The 18749-nt window shown below is 43.2% G+C and overlaps 1 protein-coding gene across 1 annotated transcript in view; it reads left to right on the top strand.

Annotated features, from left to right (window-relative positions):
- Positions 1–18295, top strand: part of SNX10 (sorting nexin 10) — a 38775-nt gene extending 20480 nt beyond the window's left edge. The window contains exons 3-7 of the mRNA XM_064167131.1: positions 4332–4418; positions 7314–7414; positions 7991–8089; positions 17072–17287; positions 17752–18295. Coding sequence (XP_064023201.1) covers positions 4332–4418; positions 7314–7414; positions 7991–8089; positions 17072–17287; positions 17752–17830 — 582 coding nt within the window. The 3' untranslated portion in view covers positions 17831–18295. The remainder of the gene's footprint in view (positions 1–4331; positions 4419–7313; positions 7415–7990; positions 8090–17071; positions 17288–17751) is intronic.
- Positions 18296–18749: the final 454 nt, after the last annotated feature.

Raw genomic sequence — 18749 nt, 5'->3', positions numbered from 1 at the left:
TTGTAGCAGGTGGGGGGTGGCCTCTTCTCCCAGGCAACCAGCAACAGAACAAGGGGACACAGTCTCAAGTTGTGCCAGGGTAGGTCTAGGCTGGATGTTAGGAGGAAGTTGTTGGCAGAGAGAGTGATTGGCATTGGAATGGGCTGCCCAGGGAGGTGGTGGAGTCACCATCCCTGAAGACTGGATGAGGCACTTAGTGCCATGGTCTGGTTGATTGGCTAGGGCTGGGTGCTAGGTTGGACTGGATGATCTTGGAGGTCTCTTCCAACCTGATTGATTCTATGAAGCACTTCTGTCTGTTTGTCTGCATTTATACCAAGAAATTAGGGCTGCTTTGATTAAATCAGTGTTGTTCCAGTGAGGTCTTGTATCTTGGAGACACTTTAAAGGTCACAGAGAAAGGGTAGTCTGGGTGTGCAGTGCCACCTTTTCAGAGCAGCAGAAAACTAGAACAGGAATTGGGGTTAACACTTCCCAGTTTCAAGGTTTTTTGTGGGGGAAGTAACCATAGATCTTGAGAAAGGCTGTACATTTTTGCTTTTGTTTACAACTTGCTTAATGTTTGTCTTGCTTCATTCTGATCTCAGCATTATTTGGTAAAGAAAGGGGGAGGAAAAAGAAGCAGTCTGCTGCTGAAATCCTGGCACTTCAAATCTGGGTTGATAGTGTCTGTGTGTGAGGGCTGCAGTTTGCTCAGGTGCTTTGCTGTACTGCAGATGATTTTTGCTCTAGTCACCTGGTGTACAGCTGGTGGTCTTCTCTAGGCAGAATCTGAAGGGTGCCTGTGTTCTTCAGTATTGAAACTCAGAATTGAATTGGACATTAAAAGTGTACAGAGGTGGGGTTTTGTGGGGCTTTTTCAATCATGCTGTCTGGAACAACTTGCAAGGGAAACTGAGGCTGGCCCAGAGCATATCCAATAGTAAGTTTTAATCATGATACTTGGTATAGTAGTGCTTGAAAGAAACATTTTTACTCCAAAGATTATTTTATGTGCAAAGAAGAAGGTTATGGAAGATTGTTTGGAAGTGATTTGAGGAACTTGGACAAAAGGAAGGGCAATGAGAGGCTGGTACAATGGTGGATGAGAGGAGGACTGAGATTAGATTATGAGCAGGCTACCTGCAGGTGGGACTCTTGGGCTGCAGCAGTTGAAGTGAAGAGGAGAGCAGCCTCCTGTTTGAGGCTTCCTGGCATAATTCCTCTTCTTTGCTTGCTTTGCTTGCATTTAATGCTTGGGAAAGAGAAGTATGTTTAGAAGAAGTGTTTGCAGCTCTGGGAAAGAGGCAATAAAAGGTAGCAAAAAATTTATTACCTTTCTTCTATTCAGTAGATTGCTCAAAATCTGCTCAAGATGAGGAAAAAAACCCTTTATGTTTCCCATTAATATAATGGTATGACCACCAGCTGTTAAAAGTGATTACAGCTCCATTCATTTATTCCTCTAGTACCACATTGGCATGGAGTTAAAAGCTGCAGAGGAGAATTTGGCCTCTGTTGATCTGTGGTGGGTTAGGAACTTCCCCCTCACCCCCACTATTGAAGTTTACCAGACTAGTTCAGACGGCTTGGGAGTAAGATGAAGCTCTATTTACAGCAAAGCTAAATTAACAAGCAATATACTTACAAGTATTTACACCTATATACAACTCAAAAGTAATACAGAAATCCAGATTCCCTCCCAGACAAAGGAAACTGCCCAGAAGGGCTCAAAGCTACCCACTCTTTCTCACTCTACTTTCCCAGACAAACAAAACAGCCAGCAAAAAGCTTACCTTGTTATGTGTTAGCCAAGATTAGCGGAGAGGAATTAGAGTGGAGCAAGGAGGGAGAGAATAGATCCAGTGCCCCAGACCAGAGTGGGACAAATCATTGACATTTTGGCTTTTTATCCCGCTCAGCAAACCAGTGAGTGATGGAGACTTCATCCTTATTTTCTTTTTACAACCAATGTTCTAATTTCTTTCATTAAAATATTCCAATTAGCCTCAAACCAGCACCTGCTTTTTAGTGAGGAGTGAAACATCAGAGATCATAGAATCAACCAGGTTGGAAAAGACCTTTGGGATCATCATGATAGGCTGGGAGTCCAACCTATCATCTAACCCTTCTTATTAACTAAACCATGGCACTAAGTGCCTCATCCAGTCTCCTTTTAAACACCTCCAGGGATGGGGACTCCACCACCTCCCTGGGTAGCACATTCCAATGCCAATCACTCTTGCTGTGAAGAACTTCTTCCTGCCCTGGCTCAGCTTAAGGCTGTGTTCCTCTTGTTCTGCTCCTGGTTGCCTGGGAGAAGAGACCAACCCTACCTGGCGACAACCTCCCTTCACGTAGTTAAAGAGAGCAATTAGACCTCCCCTGAGCCTCCTCTTCTCCAGGCTGAACACCCCCAGCTCCCTCAGCCTCTCATAGAGCTTGTGCTCCAGCCTTATGAGGTGGAAGACTTTCAAATGGGAGTACCTTTCTTTGTCAAGATGTTTGTGACATGCACCAAAAGAGTATTCAGCAATAATGCTTGACAGCACTCCTTTGAGTAGGAGCTAAGTGAGATAAAACCATGAGTTATATCCAGCCACCAGGCTGCAGGTTTCCCATCTCTCTAGCAGCGCTGCCTGGAAATCAGTGTGGAAAATGATTTATTCCAGACCATGAACACCTCCCTGCCATGTGCAGAGTGGAATGACTATTCAGGGGGAAAAAAAAAGTATCTTTTCCTTTCAAGGTTGTCATTGTTCTCCTGTCAGCCCATTGGAGGCTGCAGCTGGTGGCACACTGAACTGTGTGTGGTGGGGGGAGAAGACTTGGCTCAAGAATAAAGGTTTCTTTTCTGGCATCTGTGGTTTGGGCAGGAAGAGGCACATTTGGAGAGCTTTCTAGTTCAAAATTTCTTGATTTATGCAAAAGCACACTACATAAGTACCAGACACTCCCATTCCTCCCACAACTGATTTCCTGTACCTGGAGATCTTGTGCAGCATCTTCCTCTTAGGGAGACTATATCTGCAGCTTAAAATGCTGTGTGCTTTTCTTTAAGTGGATAGAATCATAGAAGCAGTCAGGGTTGGAAGGGACCACAAGAATCATCAAATTCCATCACCCCCTGCCATAGGCAGGGACACCCAACCCTAGATTAGGCTGGTCAGAACCTTACCCAGCCTGTCCTTAAACACCTCCAGGGACGGTGCCTCAACCACCTCCCTGGGCAACCCATTCCAGGCTCTCACCACTCTTGGTTGGCTTAGCTCTTGGGGTGAAATGCTTATATAAGCAACTGAGGTAGGGCACCCTATTTGTTGCTTGCTAATGTGGTTAGGCACATATAATTCTGCAGCCTTTTCCAGTTCCTGTTAAAGATGCTCAGTTACATGACAGTAGTGCCCACAGGCCTCTCATACTCCTTGTGATCTCTATAAATTATTACAGAAATGCAGGAATTAAAATGAAGTAGACTGTATATGACAAAATCTCTTATGTCATTGTCCCTCCTAAATGGAAAATTATCATCTGCAGTGTGGCTTCCTTGGGCAGTTTGATGGGCAAACTTGGGATATAGCAGTATCCAGGTCCTGCATCCTCAGGTGTTCCCCATGGCTTAAATCACTGTATCAGCAAACATATGCAGCAGAGAAGGCTTGATTTTCTTGCACGCAGCATCTGGGACACTGGACTTGAGACCTTGAATTCTCTGCTTTGAATATGTGTCCAAGGTTGATGATCTTAGAGATCTTTTCCAACCTTAACGATTCTATGATCCTTTTCCACTAGGCTGGAGTGAGTGATTTAGGGCAGAGAAAAAAAGGCAGTTCTTCAGCTCCTCATGGACCACTTACCTCAGACCTCTGAAATCAATGGGTGTGAATACTTGATTAAAAGAGAAATAGGTGCAGTGACAAAGTTAGAAGCAAGTGAAATGCTGTATGTACATATGGGGAGCCTGAAGCAGGTTCACAGCTTGTTCTTTGTGAACGTTGACTACAAGGGTGGGGAAAAATCTAGTTCTCTTCTACACATGACTCTGAATGTTGCATTTTTGGTTTGTAGCTACTGGGGTCACCAAATCTCCCATGCACAGATGATTTTTCACAGTCTTACTTAATCTGAAATACTCCATTTTTTCAGCTAGCAGTTTCAGCTAGACATGTGGTGCAGCTTAGATGATTCATTGCTTTTTGCTTCTCCTTTTATAGGGTTGCAAAATTCAGTAAAACAGCAGTTCAGCTTTGAATCTGAGCACATTAGTTTGTACAACAGCAGAGCAATCAAGAGTCTTTCAGGCTGCCTTGGACTTCTGAAATTGCTTACTGGTTTTTATTATGCGCTTGCAGGAGTTTGTGACTGTCTTGGTGCGAGATCCCAGAACACAGAAAGAAGACTCATGGCATTCTTACATAGACTATGAGATATTTATTCATGTAAGTATGAAAGCAGCAGCACAGATTCCTTGGGCTCCTGTTAAAGTTTCTCTCCAAGCCATGGCTTGCTTTGCAGTATTAATGGAACTCCTTTACCCTGCTTCTGGGAGGCTGGAGGATATTATTCTCCTTCTAAGAACTGAGTGGCGGTGGAACAGGTAAGGTGGGCTGGCCAAAGGCACAGATGTGAGCTGAACTCTCTATTGTATTCACATATCTGGGCCCTTCAATTCAAGAGAGATGTTGAGGTGCTGGAGCATGTCCAGAGAAGGGAACGAAGCTGGTGAGGGGCCTGGAACACAAACCCTGTGAGGAGAGGCTGAGGGAGCTGGGGGTGTGCAGCCTGGAGAAGAGGAGGTTCAGGGGTGACCTCATTGCTGTCTACAACTACCTGAAGGGACATTGTAGCCAAGTGGGGGTTGGCCTCTTCTGCCAGGCAACCAGCAATAGAACAAGGGGACACAGTCTCAAGTTGTGCCGGGGTAGGTGTAGGTTGGATGTTAGGAAGAAGTTCTTCCCAGAGAGAGTGATTTGGATTGGAATGGGCTGCCCAGGGAGGTGGTGGAGTCACCATCCCTTGAGGTCTTCAAGAAAAGCCTGGATGAGGCACTTAGTGCCATGGTCTGGTTGATTGGATAGGGCTGGGTGCTAGGTTGGCCTGGATGATCTTGGAGGTCTCTTCCAATCTGGTTGTTTCTATGATTCTATGTGCTCCACAGTGTCTTGCAACAGAGACTATTCTTAGCTTTACTTATCAAATAGAAAAAAACTGTCATAGTCAATAATGTCTTTATGGAAGAAAGACCTTACTGAAGAATTTTGATGTTCTAATGGGCAAACAATTTTCTTCTCAAGTAATTATCTGGTTATTTGTCCTTTAAATTATCTTTTTTTCCCCCCCTATGCTATTTGATTCCTGCAATGTGTTTGTTTTCAGTGTACCTTATGCTAACTTAGTGGTGCTTGAATATGTCAAGTAACTACATTTGGGGTTGTAATTGTAATCTACCATATGGAATTATGGTTCTCCTGTGTCTCCAATCTCTACTATACATAAATAGTTTTGTTAATTTTTCTTCTTTGGTGGACGACTCCTGGAAGGAGGTACCTTGACTTCTAGATTCATGGATTTTAATTGCAATGTAAACATTTAGTGAAGTGTCTCTGCTATCAGATGAAGAATTCAAGAGCACCAAGTCACATGGTTAACGCTTGGCACAAGACTGAAAGCATTTCCTTCCTGTGTGGGAGAATCAAGCATTCAGCATAATGAGAGCAAGCAGTCAAATGATGGCTTATTAAGTATCCATCATGACAAGTACTTCTCTCCTGTGTGGCAATCAGAGATGTGAAACTTTTACATTTTGCAGTGTGGTTTAAGTGCTGCTTCCAAAAAGTGATTTGTATTTTTTTTTACTTCTAGTAAATAGAAACTCTGTAGATTTGGTGAGGTGGGTGCTTTGTTGCTGTTTCACAGATTTGGGTGCTTCTGAGCAGAAATATATTACTGACATTGTCAAAGACTGCCTAAATTGGGGTGATATCCTTTAAGCCCAGTGTTACATTGAGTCGGTTCTGGGCAGCTCTGAAGCTGGTAGGTATCAGCTGGGCTTCCTACCAGCACAGTGCCAGGGCTTTCAGAGACCAAGTCTCTAGTGACCTAGAGTGACTTTCTATCCATGCTTTTTAATGCCAGGCTTTTAGGTAAGCCGTGTTCCACTTCTGTCCAGCTCCTGGAGCATTTGACTTCTTAAAATGTGAGGTGTCCCAGCTAACTCATGTGTTCCAGAAAGCTGCCAGTTTGGTACCCTCTGGGCCTGTCATGTAGTTGTGCAGGAGTCGTGGCTCCTGGCAGATGACTGAGGATGAGGCTGGACTGCAGGCAGGTTTATAATGGAGTTTGGTAGGTGGGGTTTCATCTAAATGTGTGCTCTGCAGGAAGATCTGTCAATAGCATTTAATTTCCTTGATGAAATTAAAGCCTTTGATGAATTGACTTTTTTTTTCTAGTGAACTAATAGTGTTCTGTGGGAAAATTCGCAAATGTGAAGAGCAGTCACATTTGTACCATTGGTTTGATTTAAATAGGATTGCATTTTGCAAGAGCTGTATGCAGCTAAGTGTTTGCAGGATTATAACTAGAATAGCTAAAAGTCGTTCTGCAAAGATTTGCATTATCTGCTGAAACTTTTTTTCTGATACCTTTTTTCCCCTCCCCTGTTACTGCAAGCTGTGCTGTAATTGATATCTTGCTTATCACACACAATCAACCAGGTTGGAAGAGACCTCCAAGATCATCCAGTCCAACCTAGCACCCAGCCCTGTCCAATCAACCAGACCATGGCACTAAGTGCCTCAGCCAGGCTTTGCTTGAACACCTCCAGGGATGGCGACTCTGCCACCTCCCTGAGCAGCCCATTCCAAAGGCAAATCACTCTCTGTGGCAACAACTTCCTCCTAACATCCATCCTGGATCTTCCCCTGGCACAACTTGAGACTGTCTCCCCTTGTTCTGTTGCTGGGTGCCTGGCAGAAGAGACCAACCCCCACATGGCTACAGCCTCCCTTCAGGTAGTTGTAGATAGCAGTGAGCCTCTTCTTCTGCAGGCTAAACATCCTGTCCTCACAGGGTTTGTGTTCCAGGCCCCTCACCAGCTCTGCTGCCCTTTTAAAAAAGATTAAAAACAGTGTGATGAAAACCATTCCCCTAAGAAGCAGTAGAAGCTGTCACCACTCCTGTCTGAGATTAAAGCGCAGTCCTTCACCTAAACTGAAGTCATGTCAAGCTTTCCATTGGTGTCGCAGGGATTAGCATCTCTGATGTGTTCTTAATACCATGCCTGTACTTTAGCTTAAGCTGATTTACAAAGTGAGATATGTTTTATTTCCCAACAGACAAACAGTATGTGCTTTACAAGGAAAACATCCTGCGTTAGACGACGCTTTCGAGAGTTCGTGTGGCTTCGACAGAGGCTTCAGAGCAACGCAGTGCTCATGTGAGCAGCTTTATATGTGGCTATTTAACAGTCTGTCAGACATGGAAGGGGGAGGATCTTAATTCTGAGAAATACCAAAATCAAAGCTGGAAAGTATCCTGTGTTTCTTCCTAGCACAAGTTTATTCTATGTAAGGCATTTTCTCAGCTCCAAACCCAGAAGAATGTAGTCTGTACTGACAGCCTTTGTTTGGTGAGGCCCCCAACCCCTAATCTGTAACAGATTTGAGCTGGGTTTGCTTTTACTGCATGCAGGCAGCAGAAACAGCTATCTAGTGTGAGTGTATGTGACTTCTCTCTGCACTTTTAGGATATGCTTATGTTCTTCAAGAGCTGTAAGAGATCCACCCAGGCACGCGTACAGGCTTAACAACAAATCAGATTAAATTATTTTCCCCTTTGAGGTGTGTGAGAAGCCCTCTAGTTTCTCACCCCTGTGTACCCAAATTCAATTTCATGAGCTTCAGGAACACGCCCCCTGATTTTCACATGCTCGGGGCTGACCTTTGCTTCGCACCTTTTTATCCTTTGTTTCAGATTTGGTTTTTAACTGCGTGTTTGCTTCTCGTTTCTAAAGACAGCTACCCGAACTGCCATCCAAAACTCCGTTTTTCAACATGAACAATCCTCATCATGTGGACCACCGCCGGCAGGGTCTGCAGGAATTCCTGGAGAAGTAAGTAGAGTCCCTCCTGGAGGTGCTGGCAGCTTCATGATGTCAGCGCTGCGGGTTCGGCGTAGCTCACGGCTGGTGCTTGGGCGCCCCCGTGTGGGCAGCTGTGCGCACGACACCTGCGCTTTGATTTGCACAGTCATCTTTCATACACGTGACTCCCGCTCCGCTCAGACCATCGCAATGTTAACCAGGTTGGAAATGACTTTCAAAATCATCGAGTCCAACCTATCGCCTAATACATCCCACTTAACTAAACCGTGGCACTAAGTGCCTCGTCCAGCCTCCCTCCAACGCTCCAGGGATGGTGAATCCACCACCTCCCCGGGCAGCCCATTCTAGTGCCAATTACTCTTGCTGTGAAGAATTTCTTCCTAACATCCAGCCTAAACCTGCCCTGGCACAGCTTGAGGCTGTGTCCTCTTGTTCTGTCGCTGGGTGCCTGGCAGAAGAGACCAGCCCCACCTGGCCACAACCTCATCCAGTCTTTTCAGAGAATCATAGAATCAACCAGGTTGGAAGAGACCTCCAAGATCATCCAGGCCAACCTAGCACTCAGCCCTATCCAATCAACTAGACCATGGCACTAAGTGCCTCATCCAGTCTTTTCTTGAAGACCCCCAGGGACGGTGCCTCCACCACCTCCCTGGGCAGCCCATTCCAATGGGAAATCACTCTCTCTGTGAAGAACTTCTTCCTAACATCCAGCCTATACCTACCCTGGCACAACTTGAGACTGTGTCCCCTTGTTCTATTGCTGGTTACCTGGGAGAAGAGGCCACCCCCCACCTGGCTACAATGCCCTTTCAGGTAGTTGTAGACAGTAATAAGATCACCCCTGAGCCTCTTCTCCAGGCTAAACAGGCCCAGCTCCCTCAACCTCTCCTCATAGGATTTGTGCTCCAGGCCCCTCACCAGCTTTGTTGCCCTTCTCTGGACATGTTCCAGCACCTCAACATCCTTCTTGAATTGAGGGGCCCAGAACTGGACACAGGTAGCTGTAGAGTGCAATGAGGTCTGCCCTAAACCTCCTCCTCTCCAGGTTGAACATACCAGCTCCCTCAGCTTCTCCCCACAGGGCTGTGCTTCAAGCCCCTCACCAACCCTGGTGCCCCTCTCAGGGCACGTTCAAGCACCTCAGCATCTGTCTTAAATTGAGGGGCCCAGAACTGGACACCTCCAGCTGAGGCTTTTCTGCTGCGCTTCAGTGCATTGGTTACAGATTATAAGATTGGATTTCTGCCACTTTCCACCTGTGTGCTAAATTTGGGAGACACTTTACCATGATGTCTATTTCTAACTTAGAAGAACAAGCTAGATGGTCTTCTACAAAAGACTTTTCTCCCTCTTTATATTCGTGGGCTAAACCCTTGGGAACCTGAAGAAATTCTGTACTGAGATTTCCTACCACAGATATTTCCTATAAAGACTATTACTTTGTTTACCAGTCCAGATGTGAACAGCACAGCTGCTATCTGTATAAAATCATTCATCAGACTTAGCTGGAGTCTGAGCTGTGTTACAAGGGAGTACTGTGTAAGTTTCAGTACTGCTGCTGTACCCCAGTCCTGCTGCTGTAAGCACTTCACCTTCTGCAGTGGGAGAGAGTGTAATTTGCTGCTGTCACTGCTGGTGTGAGAGTAGTCTGCTCAGAGTTTCTGGGGCCAGCATTGTGCACTTATTTTCAGGCTGTCTTCAGCCATTGTTCAAGGTAAGGGCATGGTGAAAAAAACTGCTGTGAGGGAAGACTATTCATTGCTGCATGAGCTAAGGAAGAAGAAAATCACTTATGTAGGTTTTAAGTAGGCATTAAATAGACCTTGTGGTTAGTGGGCAGAGAAATATTGGACTCAGTACTGTTTTCAGTCAATGTATTATAATTATAGGCTTCCCCAGCAGACAGCAAATCATTGGTCCTGAGGTATGTTTGTTAGCTGAAGGTAGATAGAACTGATTGCTGCAGAAGTAATATTCTGTACAGAGTTATATAGGACCTGTGGCCAACAAGATAGCTGATAAATACTGGATGAAAGCATGTGACATGGAAAAGAGGATGGTGAAATAGAGCTACTGTGCTTCTGAAAGTGATATTAATGGTCAGTATGACAGTTCAGGTCACTGGGCCTGAGTAGTTCTAGCTTAGCTGTGCTGCTTTGCAACGTTTTGCATTTTCAAAATCACTCTCATTTCAAAATGTCAAAGAGGTCAATCTGATAACAAGAGACAGTATTTCAGAGTCAGAAATATTTACACCTACTGTGTGCTTCAGAAGGCAAAACAGGAAGATTCTCTTAAAACATATACTCACTCTTCAGTTTTGTGCATGTCTGTAGCTTAAATGGGTACTGGCAGCAGAAAATGACAGCATGTGGAGCATTTTTACCTTACTCTATTAGTCCACGAGTGGGAAAAAAGGCATCTCTCTTGTAAGGTAATGATTTCAGTGTTTGAGCTTGGATTATGTTTAGAAGGGTGTCAGGCTGCTCTCAGCCCTGGGGAGCAGCTGGAAAGGGTTTTCAGGTAAGAGTTCTGTTGTGATGAATTGGCTTGGCACCTTATGTGCTCTACCATTGCCCTCTGCTGGCTGGCACTGCTGTGCTTCAGCTTACAGGAGGGATCTTTGTACTGGCTCAGCTAGGCTGCCCTCATAAGGGTTTTCCTCTTTCTTTATAGAGGAGTTTGAAGCAAAGGTCATGATTTCATCCTCTGAGATTGAACTTGTGGGATTCACTGATGTGTCTGCATGTATGTGCATGTATATATATGTAGAGGTATATGTATATATACATACTTAACTGTACTAAAGCTCTAGGTCTGGATGCTGCAAGTTCTGTAGCATGGCAGTGCCAAGGGAAGCAGTACCTCCTTGCTATATTGGAAACTGAGTGGGAAAGGAGACAAAGTAGTTGTGTGGAGAGGTGTAACCCAGAACTGCAAATCTGAGTGCTGAGCTTGCTCTAGTAGTATCTAATCACTGTCACAAGCTCACAGCCCAGCTGGTGTTGCTTTGTGGAAGTGGGAAGAAATGGAATTTGAGCCTTCATGGACCTGTCAAGGGAGAAACTCACAGGTAACATCTTTCAAATGTCTGCATGTGATGCAAGAACCTGAGCTTCTCTCTGCGTTCCCTGCCTTGTGAGGTTATCACATCCAGGCCACCTCTGAAACAGGGTTTAGGTCTTTCACAATGTCATTCTGTGCCCCATGCCTGTTGCTGTGTGAGCAGGTTGCTGTAGTGTCTGCCTGGACAGGAACATGCCCAGAGAGTAAGGACTGAGCAGAGAAAGGCTCTCTGGTAATCAGTTTCTGGCCCTGGGAGCAACTTCACATTGCCTCTTTGTGAAGGATATAGAGTTTTTGTGTCCTCCTTCATGTGTCACTCCAGAACAAGTTCTCGTGGGGCAAGGTGTGTACTTAGAGCCTTTGTGAAACCTCTCTGTGCCAAGAGGTTTCACATGTGCACAGCAGCATGCAGATTCGGCCAACAGCTGGGAACAAAAGCGAAGCACTCGAGTTTGGTGAGATCTGGAAACAGGTATCCCATTTTCATTTGGCTTTACTGCACAAATGCAGGATAAGACCTTGTCTTACAGGTTATTATCTCTGAGTGATGAAGAGCTGTGAAGCTCACTTCTTGTCTGGGCATCATTTAATATTTCAAGAGGCCATTTGCATTGGCGGAAGTCAGCTAGCCCCTTTTCAGTTATGAATGACTCTGTAAGAATAAGGAGGATGAGATATGTTTTTCCTGGTAAGTATCCTCATTCTTTGAGGACCTGAGCTAGATTATGGCCCTGCTCTGGCAGGGGGGTTGGACTCAATGATCTCTTTGGGTCCCTTCCAACCCCTGACATCCTGTGATCTTGTGGTGTCTTTAAATTCATAGAAAAAGCTTATTCTTAGAGGTCAAAATCAAACTACTATCTTATAGTATTAGCTTCTGTGAGATCCTCTTTGCTTTTGTCCCTTTGCAGCTGCACAGGTTTAACTTTGGGATTTAGATCACAGGAGATAATTTGAGTTAGCTTATTAAGAGAACATAGTACCAACATCTTTTTAGATGAAGTTGGGTTCAGTCACTGACTTTTTTTTTCTTGTTGGCTGCAGTTGATTCCCAAATATTATGTGGTTTAAGAAAAAGGATTAGCTTTTAGTTAGCTTTCAAATGTGCAGTTTATGATGAGGTGGAAAACATAACAGGAGTTCTGCACAATGTAGCATTTGGATCCACAGGAGATGTAGGACATCCACAGCGTTGCGGCTCTGGATGACTGTATGTGGAGCTCAATTGGTCCTGGAGAGAGCAAGCCACTCAAAACTCAACTGTCTAAGGCAGAGTCCCTCTTTGGAGCTTTTATCTTCCTCATACCTCCTTCCCTTCCCTGTGGTTGTCCCATAAAAAGGAGCTGGTGTAAGGTCACAGGACTCTCCAGGAGGTGTCTCCACTAGTGCTGCCTCAGGGATGTGGAAAGCTGGATACTGGCTCCAAAAGGGATAGATACGAGCTTGCTAGGGCTGAGGCAGGAGCATCGGTGGCCTTGGGACAGGTGGGATGTCCTTGCACAAGTGGTGGCTGCCTCTCTGCAGTGGAGGCTTTGTTTTATTTCCTGTCCTGTGAGTGAAGTGAGTAATGCCCAGCAGGCATGTGTCACTTAATCCTTTCCTCAATGTGCGCACAATCAGATGCCCAACAGTTGCTTCACAGTTGTTTGCTATCAGTAATATTTCCTCCCTCATAAAACAGAAAGGAGGAAACACAGTTGGCTTTTTTTTTTTTGGGAGGGGATTGGGGATCTGCTTGCTTCGGGCTGGGATGAGGGGTTGAGAGGTTGGATGCTCAATAGAGGGCACCACAGCACAGGCTGTCATCCCCTGCCTCTCCTGTTGTTTTTCCTTCCCCTTGCTCTCATGATACGATGTAAATGGTCAGAATAAATTTGTTGAAAACAAAATCAGAGTGTTAACCTTCCACACGCATGCAAGTGTGCATCTGTCATTGTATTAGGTTACAGTAGATACAGGAAATCTTTAGTTAGGATTAAGTTGTGCTGTTCAGCCATATGTTGTTGTCCTCCAGCAGAACAGTGTATAATATACCTAATAAAATCATGTTGAAGAAAACCAGATTTTGGACCTTGTCCAAATCAGACAAAACACATGTTTTGTCTTTTGTAAACGTTCTTGCCATAACATGAGGAAGGAGAAATACTTCTCATACAGTATCCAGCATTTCTTCTAGAATGACATTATTTCTCCTGGTGGTGAAGTGATGTTTTTCAGCTCTGCTGTTTTAAAGGTCTAGAGACCACAAGCATTTACTGACAGCTTACAAACGAAGATCCACAAAATGATTTTATTATCTCTAATTCAAATGCAGAGAGCCTTATCCTGCAGCCCCTTTAATCACATAAAATAGTCATGCATGTGAGCAGTCTGGCCGAGAGGAGTGAGATCTCTGACAGGTAATGGCTACTGATGGGATCAAGGCTTGCAGGATTTAGCCTTTCATTCTCACTCCGAGTGTGCATAGGAAGTCTGTGGTTCGCTTTAAATATGCTCAGTCAGTTTGCAGGGATTATCACCGTGAGCCGTGACTCTTCCATTAGCGTGACGGCAGCGAGAGCTGATTTACATCACTCTGAGTGCAGCTTTGCATTGACACTGGCTGTAATAAAGCTGTTGGGAGAGGCACTGGGAGCGCTACCGGCTGCGTTCCAACCGCGCATGCGTTCAGCCTCCGCTAAGACATCCGAGTGTTGATAGTCTGACGCTCTGCCTTTCTTCTCGCTGTTTTAATGTGTTAGGTGGTTTGTAATTTCGATGTATAAAGTCCTTGGAGCCAAATTTTAATCTTGGAAAATGCAATGAAGTCCCCAGAATGGCAGAAGCCCTGGAGAGCAACTGCTATACCACCAGCACTTAATGCTACTAGGAACATCTGGTGACAAATACAGTTATTTTGCAGGAGGAGCACTTTGAACATGAAAGCACAACACCTACAGACAGCACAGATTTTATTTTTCAATTTGATTGCTTGAAGGATGCAATTAAAAAGCAATCTAACCTGTTGGTTTGGGGAGGGGGGGGGGGGTAGGAGGGAAAGAGAAATTATTTTTTACTTAAAGAGGAAATGCTTCAAGGGTATGAAAAGGTGTTGATATATTTGCTTTCAGGATTTAAATGGTTTGCACAGTGCATTTAGTGTGGGTTCTCTTCCATCCGTGTGAACATATATATGTGTGTCTGTATATAGATAGGTATGTATGTTTGTGATTAGCTTCACTCCTTTCACCTCCAGATGGCACTCTGAAGCAGAAAATTGCCTTGAAATAATGAGACCAATGTAAAGTAAAATTGGAAATTGAATTATAGCTGCAGAAAAAAACAAACAAGGACAGTAGCCTTGAGGTCCTGATCAGTCTGTACTCTTATCACTTTTGTTTGCTGTTCCATGTGTTAGGTTACTGCCGAGTTAATAACAGTGGTTTAGCAGTTCAAGGCTTAGCAGAATTGTACTGGACACAAAATAAAGCTAAAATGAATTTGTGTCCAATATCATTGACATTAGTGCTCATTACTTCTCTGGTGTAATGCCTCAAACCATCTAAAATCAATTTTAAAGATTACCCATTATTTTATAAAAGAAAATAAAATACATTTCTAACAGCACCAGAGCTGTAAGTGTGGTGTAATCTCATGAACAGTTAGTTACTTGTGTTCTCACTGGTTGGCAGGAAACTTTTGAAGGTACAGCAAGAGGGGGGGGGGGGGGGGGGGGGGGGGGGGAAAAATCTGTGAAACTAAATGCCAGCCACAGCATTTAATGTCTTGGCTTTTGGGTGGGTTCCTTGGTATTAGACACGCAAATGTTAGCACTGCAGGAACGTGCATCCCCTCATTGTGCTTGTGAGCCTGGGAAAAGCAGTTAACTCTACTAACTCTACAGTACACTCCAGCATGTTGAAGGTTTCTTTCCCCCCCTCCCTTTTTTTTTTTTCCCCTTTCTTTTTTTTCCCAAAAGGAAGAGGAAGGAGAGTATTTACTCCCACAATTGCATGGAGCACGGATTTAGTGTGTGTGGAATGGTAGTGTTTCTTTTGCTTTTTGTTGCAATGTTTGTCTTTGGAATGTATGTTTGTCAAGAGTCAAGGCTGCAACCTTCTCAGGGGCCTCTGAATGATGGCTTTGCAAACTGTATTCGTGAAGCTGTTGCTCTCAAGGTGTGTAGAACCTGTACATTCTGTGGTTTGAATCGTTTTTACAAAGTTTGTGCTGGCTTCTTTTAGGCTATGAAGAATTTGTTGGTTTGGGTTTTTTTTTCTGTGTTATCACACTGTGTACAGCCATTTTTTACAGGTGCATATTTGCTATTTTGAAGTAAACTTGTGAGTATTTAGATTGAATGCAAAGGGCTTTATCTAGGCATGACAGTGGTTATTTTGAACTTCAGCAAACCCTGGTTCTTCTGAGACTGAATTTCAGATGCACCTGGTAGATCACTGGGGTCACTGCAGATGCTTTTCTCCTTGGAAGGTGTCAAAGTTCTGAGTTATTTGGTTGAGACCTTGTATGTGTTTACCTAGGCAAGTGAAATATGAATGAATACAAATACCCTGCACTTTCAGTTAGAGATTGCTTATTGCTTACTTTGATTTGACAGACTTTATAGGCTTAGACGAAGGCAGAAATCCTTTTGTGTATTTATTGAATGTTATTGTAACATTGACCACTTCAGAGAACAGTTTTCAGAACGGATTTGTGTTTTAAAACATTTAGAGTTCAGACACACCATTAATCTTGAGAGAAGGAATTAATCAGTTATACTTTTAGTCAGAGTACCTATGGAACACAGTATTTCTTTCTGCTTTTACTAGTTCTTACATTAATGTTATCTTTTGCTTCCTGACTCGTAGCAATGACTGGTTTTGGTAATGACTAAACTGGTAGAAATGGGTAAATATTGACTCACAGTTTTGGTTTCTTAAAGATTGTTTTAATAATTCTCTGTGGACCACTGTTTGGCATGGTCATAGGCTCTGACTTTACTACATGGGTAAAATTACATACATTTAACATTAAAAATTCTCTTTTTAATCATTCTAGGAGTTGTGTGCAGAAGAATTGCCTCCTTTAGAGAAACGTTGCAGTAAAGTTGCCTTAAAATAAAACAAAACCAAGCAAATTAAAAATATTATGATTTTCACTTCCCAGTCCTTAAAGTAGCTTTACAACTTTCAGTGTTAATAGGAATGGATTGTATTTTCTTTACTCTCATCTGCTAGAAATAAATAACTCTGTGCTAAAATGTATTTGAAGACTTAATTTAAATTGATGTATAAGCCAAAGATGAAAATGACCTTTTGAAAAGAATAGCTGGAATAAAATAGCAGCTAAGACTGCCTAAAATTTGCTTGCAGGTAAGTTTAAATCAGTGTTCAGTGTTTTCTTGCTAGCTTAAATGTATGTTGTTTGGAAAAGCTGATTCTGGGTAGTTGTTTGCAGGTATTTCAAAGTCCTGACACTGCTTGTGTATGAAGTCCTCTGTCTCTGTACACACTTCTTTCCTCCACCAAAGAAACTGCTGGTTTGTAATTTTTAGAAAAGCCCTAACCATAAGAAAAGAAAAATGAGTTGTGAAAGAGAGACCCAAATTTTCAAAAGAGTATATTCCTTCAGCTACCTAAAAATCATCCATTTATCCATGTGGTCATAACAGATGGTTAAATGGAAGAAACGTCCTTGAAGTTATTCTAATCGCAGATGTGCCTAACTATTAGCTCTGTGGTTTTACTCACCTAAAATTCCAAATAATGCAGTAAGAAAGTAACAGGCACCTAATCATTTTAATGTGTTCATTACCTTCTGTTCCTGATTTAGGATTCATCTGAAAACTTAAAAGCAGGACATCATTTAGAATCCATTCTGGTAAAATGCATCTGTATAAAAACATTTGAACTTTCTCCCCCTCCCACCCCTCTTTTCCAGGATCCTACAAGATGCATTGTTGCTCTCAGACAGTAGGCTTCACCTCTTCTTACAGACTCAGCTGAGCCCAGAAGACATGGAGGCTTGTGTGTCTGGACAGACCAAGTACTCTGTTGCTGACGCGATTCATAAGTTCGCCTCTTTGAACAGACGTTTTCCTATCGAGGATGAGGAGAGAAAAAGAGGGGAAAGCAGCACAGACTCCGGCTCAGAGAGGTGATTTCTGCATCTCCTTGCTTTCTGAGGTTATATATACATACATACACATGCGCATGCTTCACTTTTTTTTTTGTTGATGTAATACTAAGATAATGAAAAAATTAATTGACTGAGATTTTATTGAGCTGTGACAGCTCATCATAGAAGTCTTCACACACACCTCCACACTGAATTAATGAATGCAGTAGAAATTCAATTATCTGCATTCTGATTATGTGAATTTCATTTAGTCAGACTTGAATTATTCGCGTTTAAATTATCTTGCTAAAAAAAATATCCAACTGCACTCCAAATGGCTAATTAAAAGTCCAAATTTCCTGTCTCTCTTTGTGACTGGAGATAATTAAAGTTCTCCTCTGTTACTCAGGCTTTGAGTGTGTTGTGAAAACCAATTTCCTCCTCTTTTTTTTTTTTTTTTTTCTCTTTTTTTTCCCTTCCCCTCCCTCTCCCCTATTCTGCAGTTCATCCTCCAGGCTAGGACCTAGTGATGACAGCATTTCATGTGGATGTAAAGCAAACCCAGCTTCTGAAGACTCATGAAAAATCATTCCTCTATTGCTCTCTTAAGGGCAATGCAAAGTGGATTCTGCTCTGTTTACTAGTTACCACATGAACACAGCTGGCTGGTAACGTCTATCCAGAAGATGCATTATTAATACAACTGTATGTCCTTAAATTTTTATTTCCCACAACAAACCTTGATGCTGTTTCTCTGTTAGTTTATTATGTGTGTTGATTCAGGTCTACAAGTTACCTAGCACATCTAGGGTTTTGTGACTATTAAAATCCCAGTATCGGGTTAAGTTGTGCTCTGCTGACATACGGAGGTTAAAATATTTCCCTTAGTGAGTGCATGCCTCACATCAGGAAAATAAAGATAACTTAATTCCTCGTCTTAAAAGGTGGCCTCTCATATCAGATATATTCAAAACACCTTTTTGTAAGTTGCACTGGAGAAGTTTCATCTTTAAAAGTCATTTGACATTGGTGATGAAATTACACCCCACCCCCCTCCCCTCAAGGTATTCACTTTTTAAAGTAGCTCAGCAACATCAGCAAAACATTTGTACGAACTATATGCTGCTGACAATTTGAGAGATAAATATATCTTCCTCTGGTCTTTCTGTGTAATGTTTATGGAAACCTTGGTTTTATCATGCGTTAAGAACTGAAGGCCAAAATTCTTGAGCGTGGTTGCTTAGAAATATTAATAAAAATGACATAATTTCTAGGCCTGCTGGAGGTTCTCAGTTCCCAGGGAATTACAGATAGCTGTTCCCAGTGAAAATTCTGGATGGGGCCCGTTGAAACTACTGGCTGAAACTGTAGGGTTTGTTCTTTTGGGTGACCTTGCAAGGGCCAGGATTTCACCCAGCATGTTTGGCTTTAGGCACTTGTATTTGAAGGCACCGAGAGAGATGTGTTAGCTTAGCAGTTTAAATGGAGAGTATCTCCCTCT

The sequence above is a fragment of the Pogoniulus pusillus genome, chromosome 28 (assembly GCF_015220805.1).
Source record: "Pogoniulus pusillus isolate bPogPus1 chromosome 28, bPogPus1.pri, whole genome shotgun sequence".
Lineage (NCBI taxonomy): Eukaryota > Metazoa > Chordata > Aves > Piciformes > Lybiidae > Pogoniulus > Pogoniulus pusillus.
The sequence above is the reverse complement of the archived record's forward strand: the minus strand, read 5'-3'. Positions and strand labels throughout refer to the sequence as shown.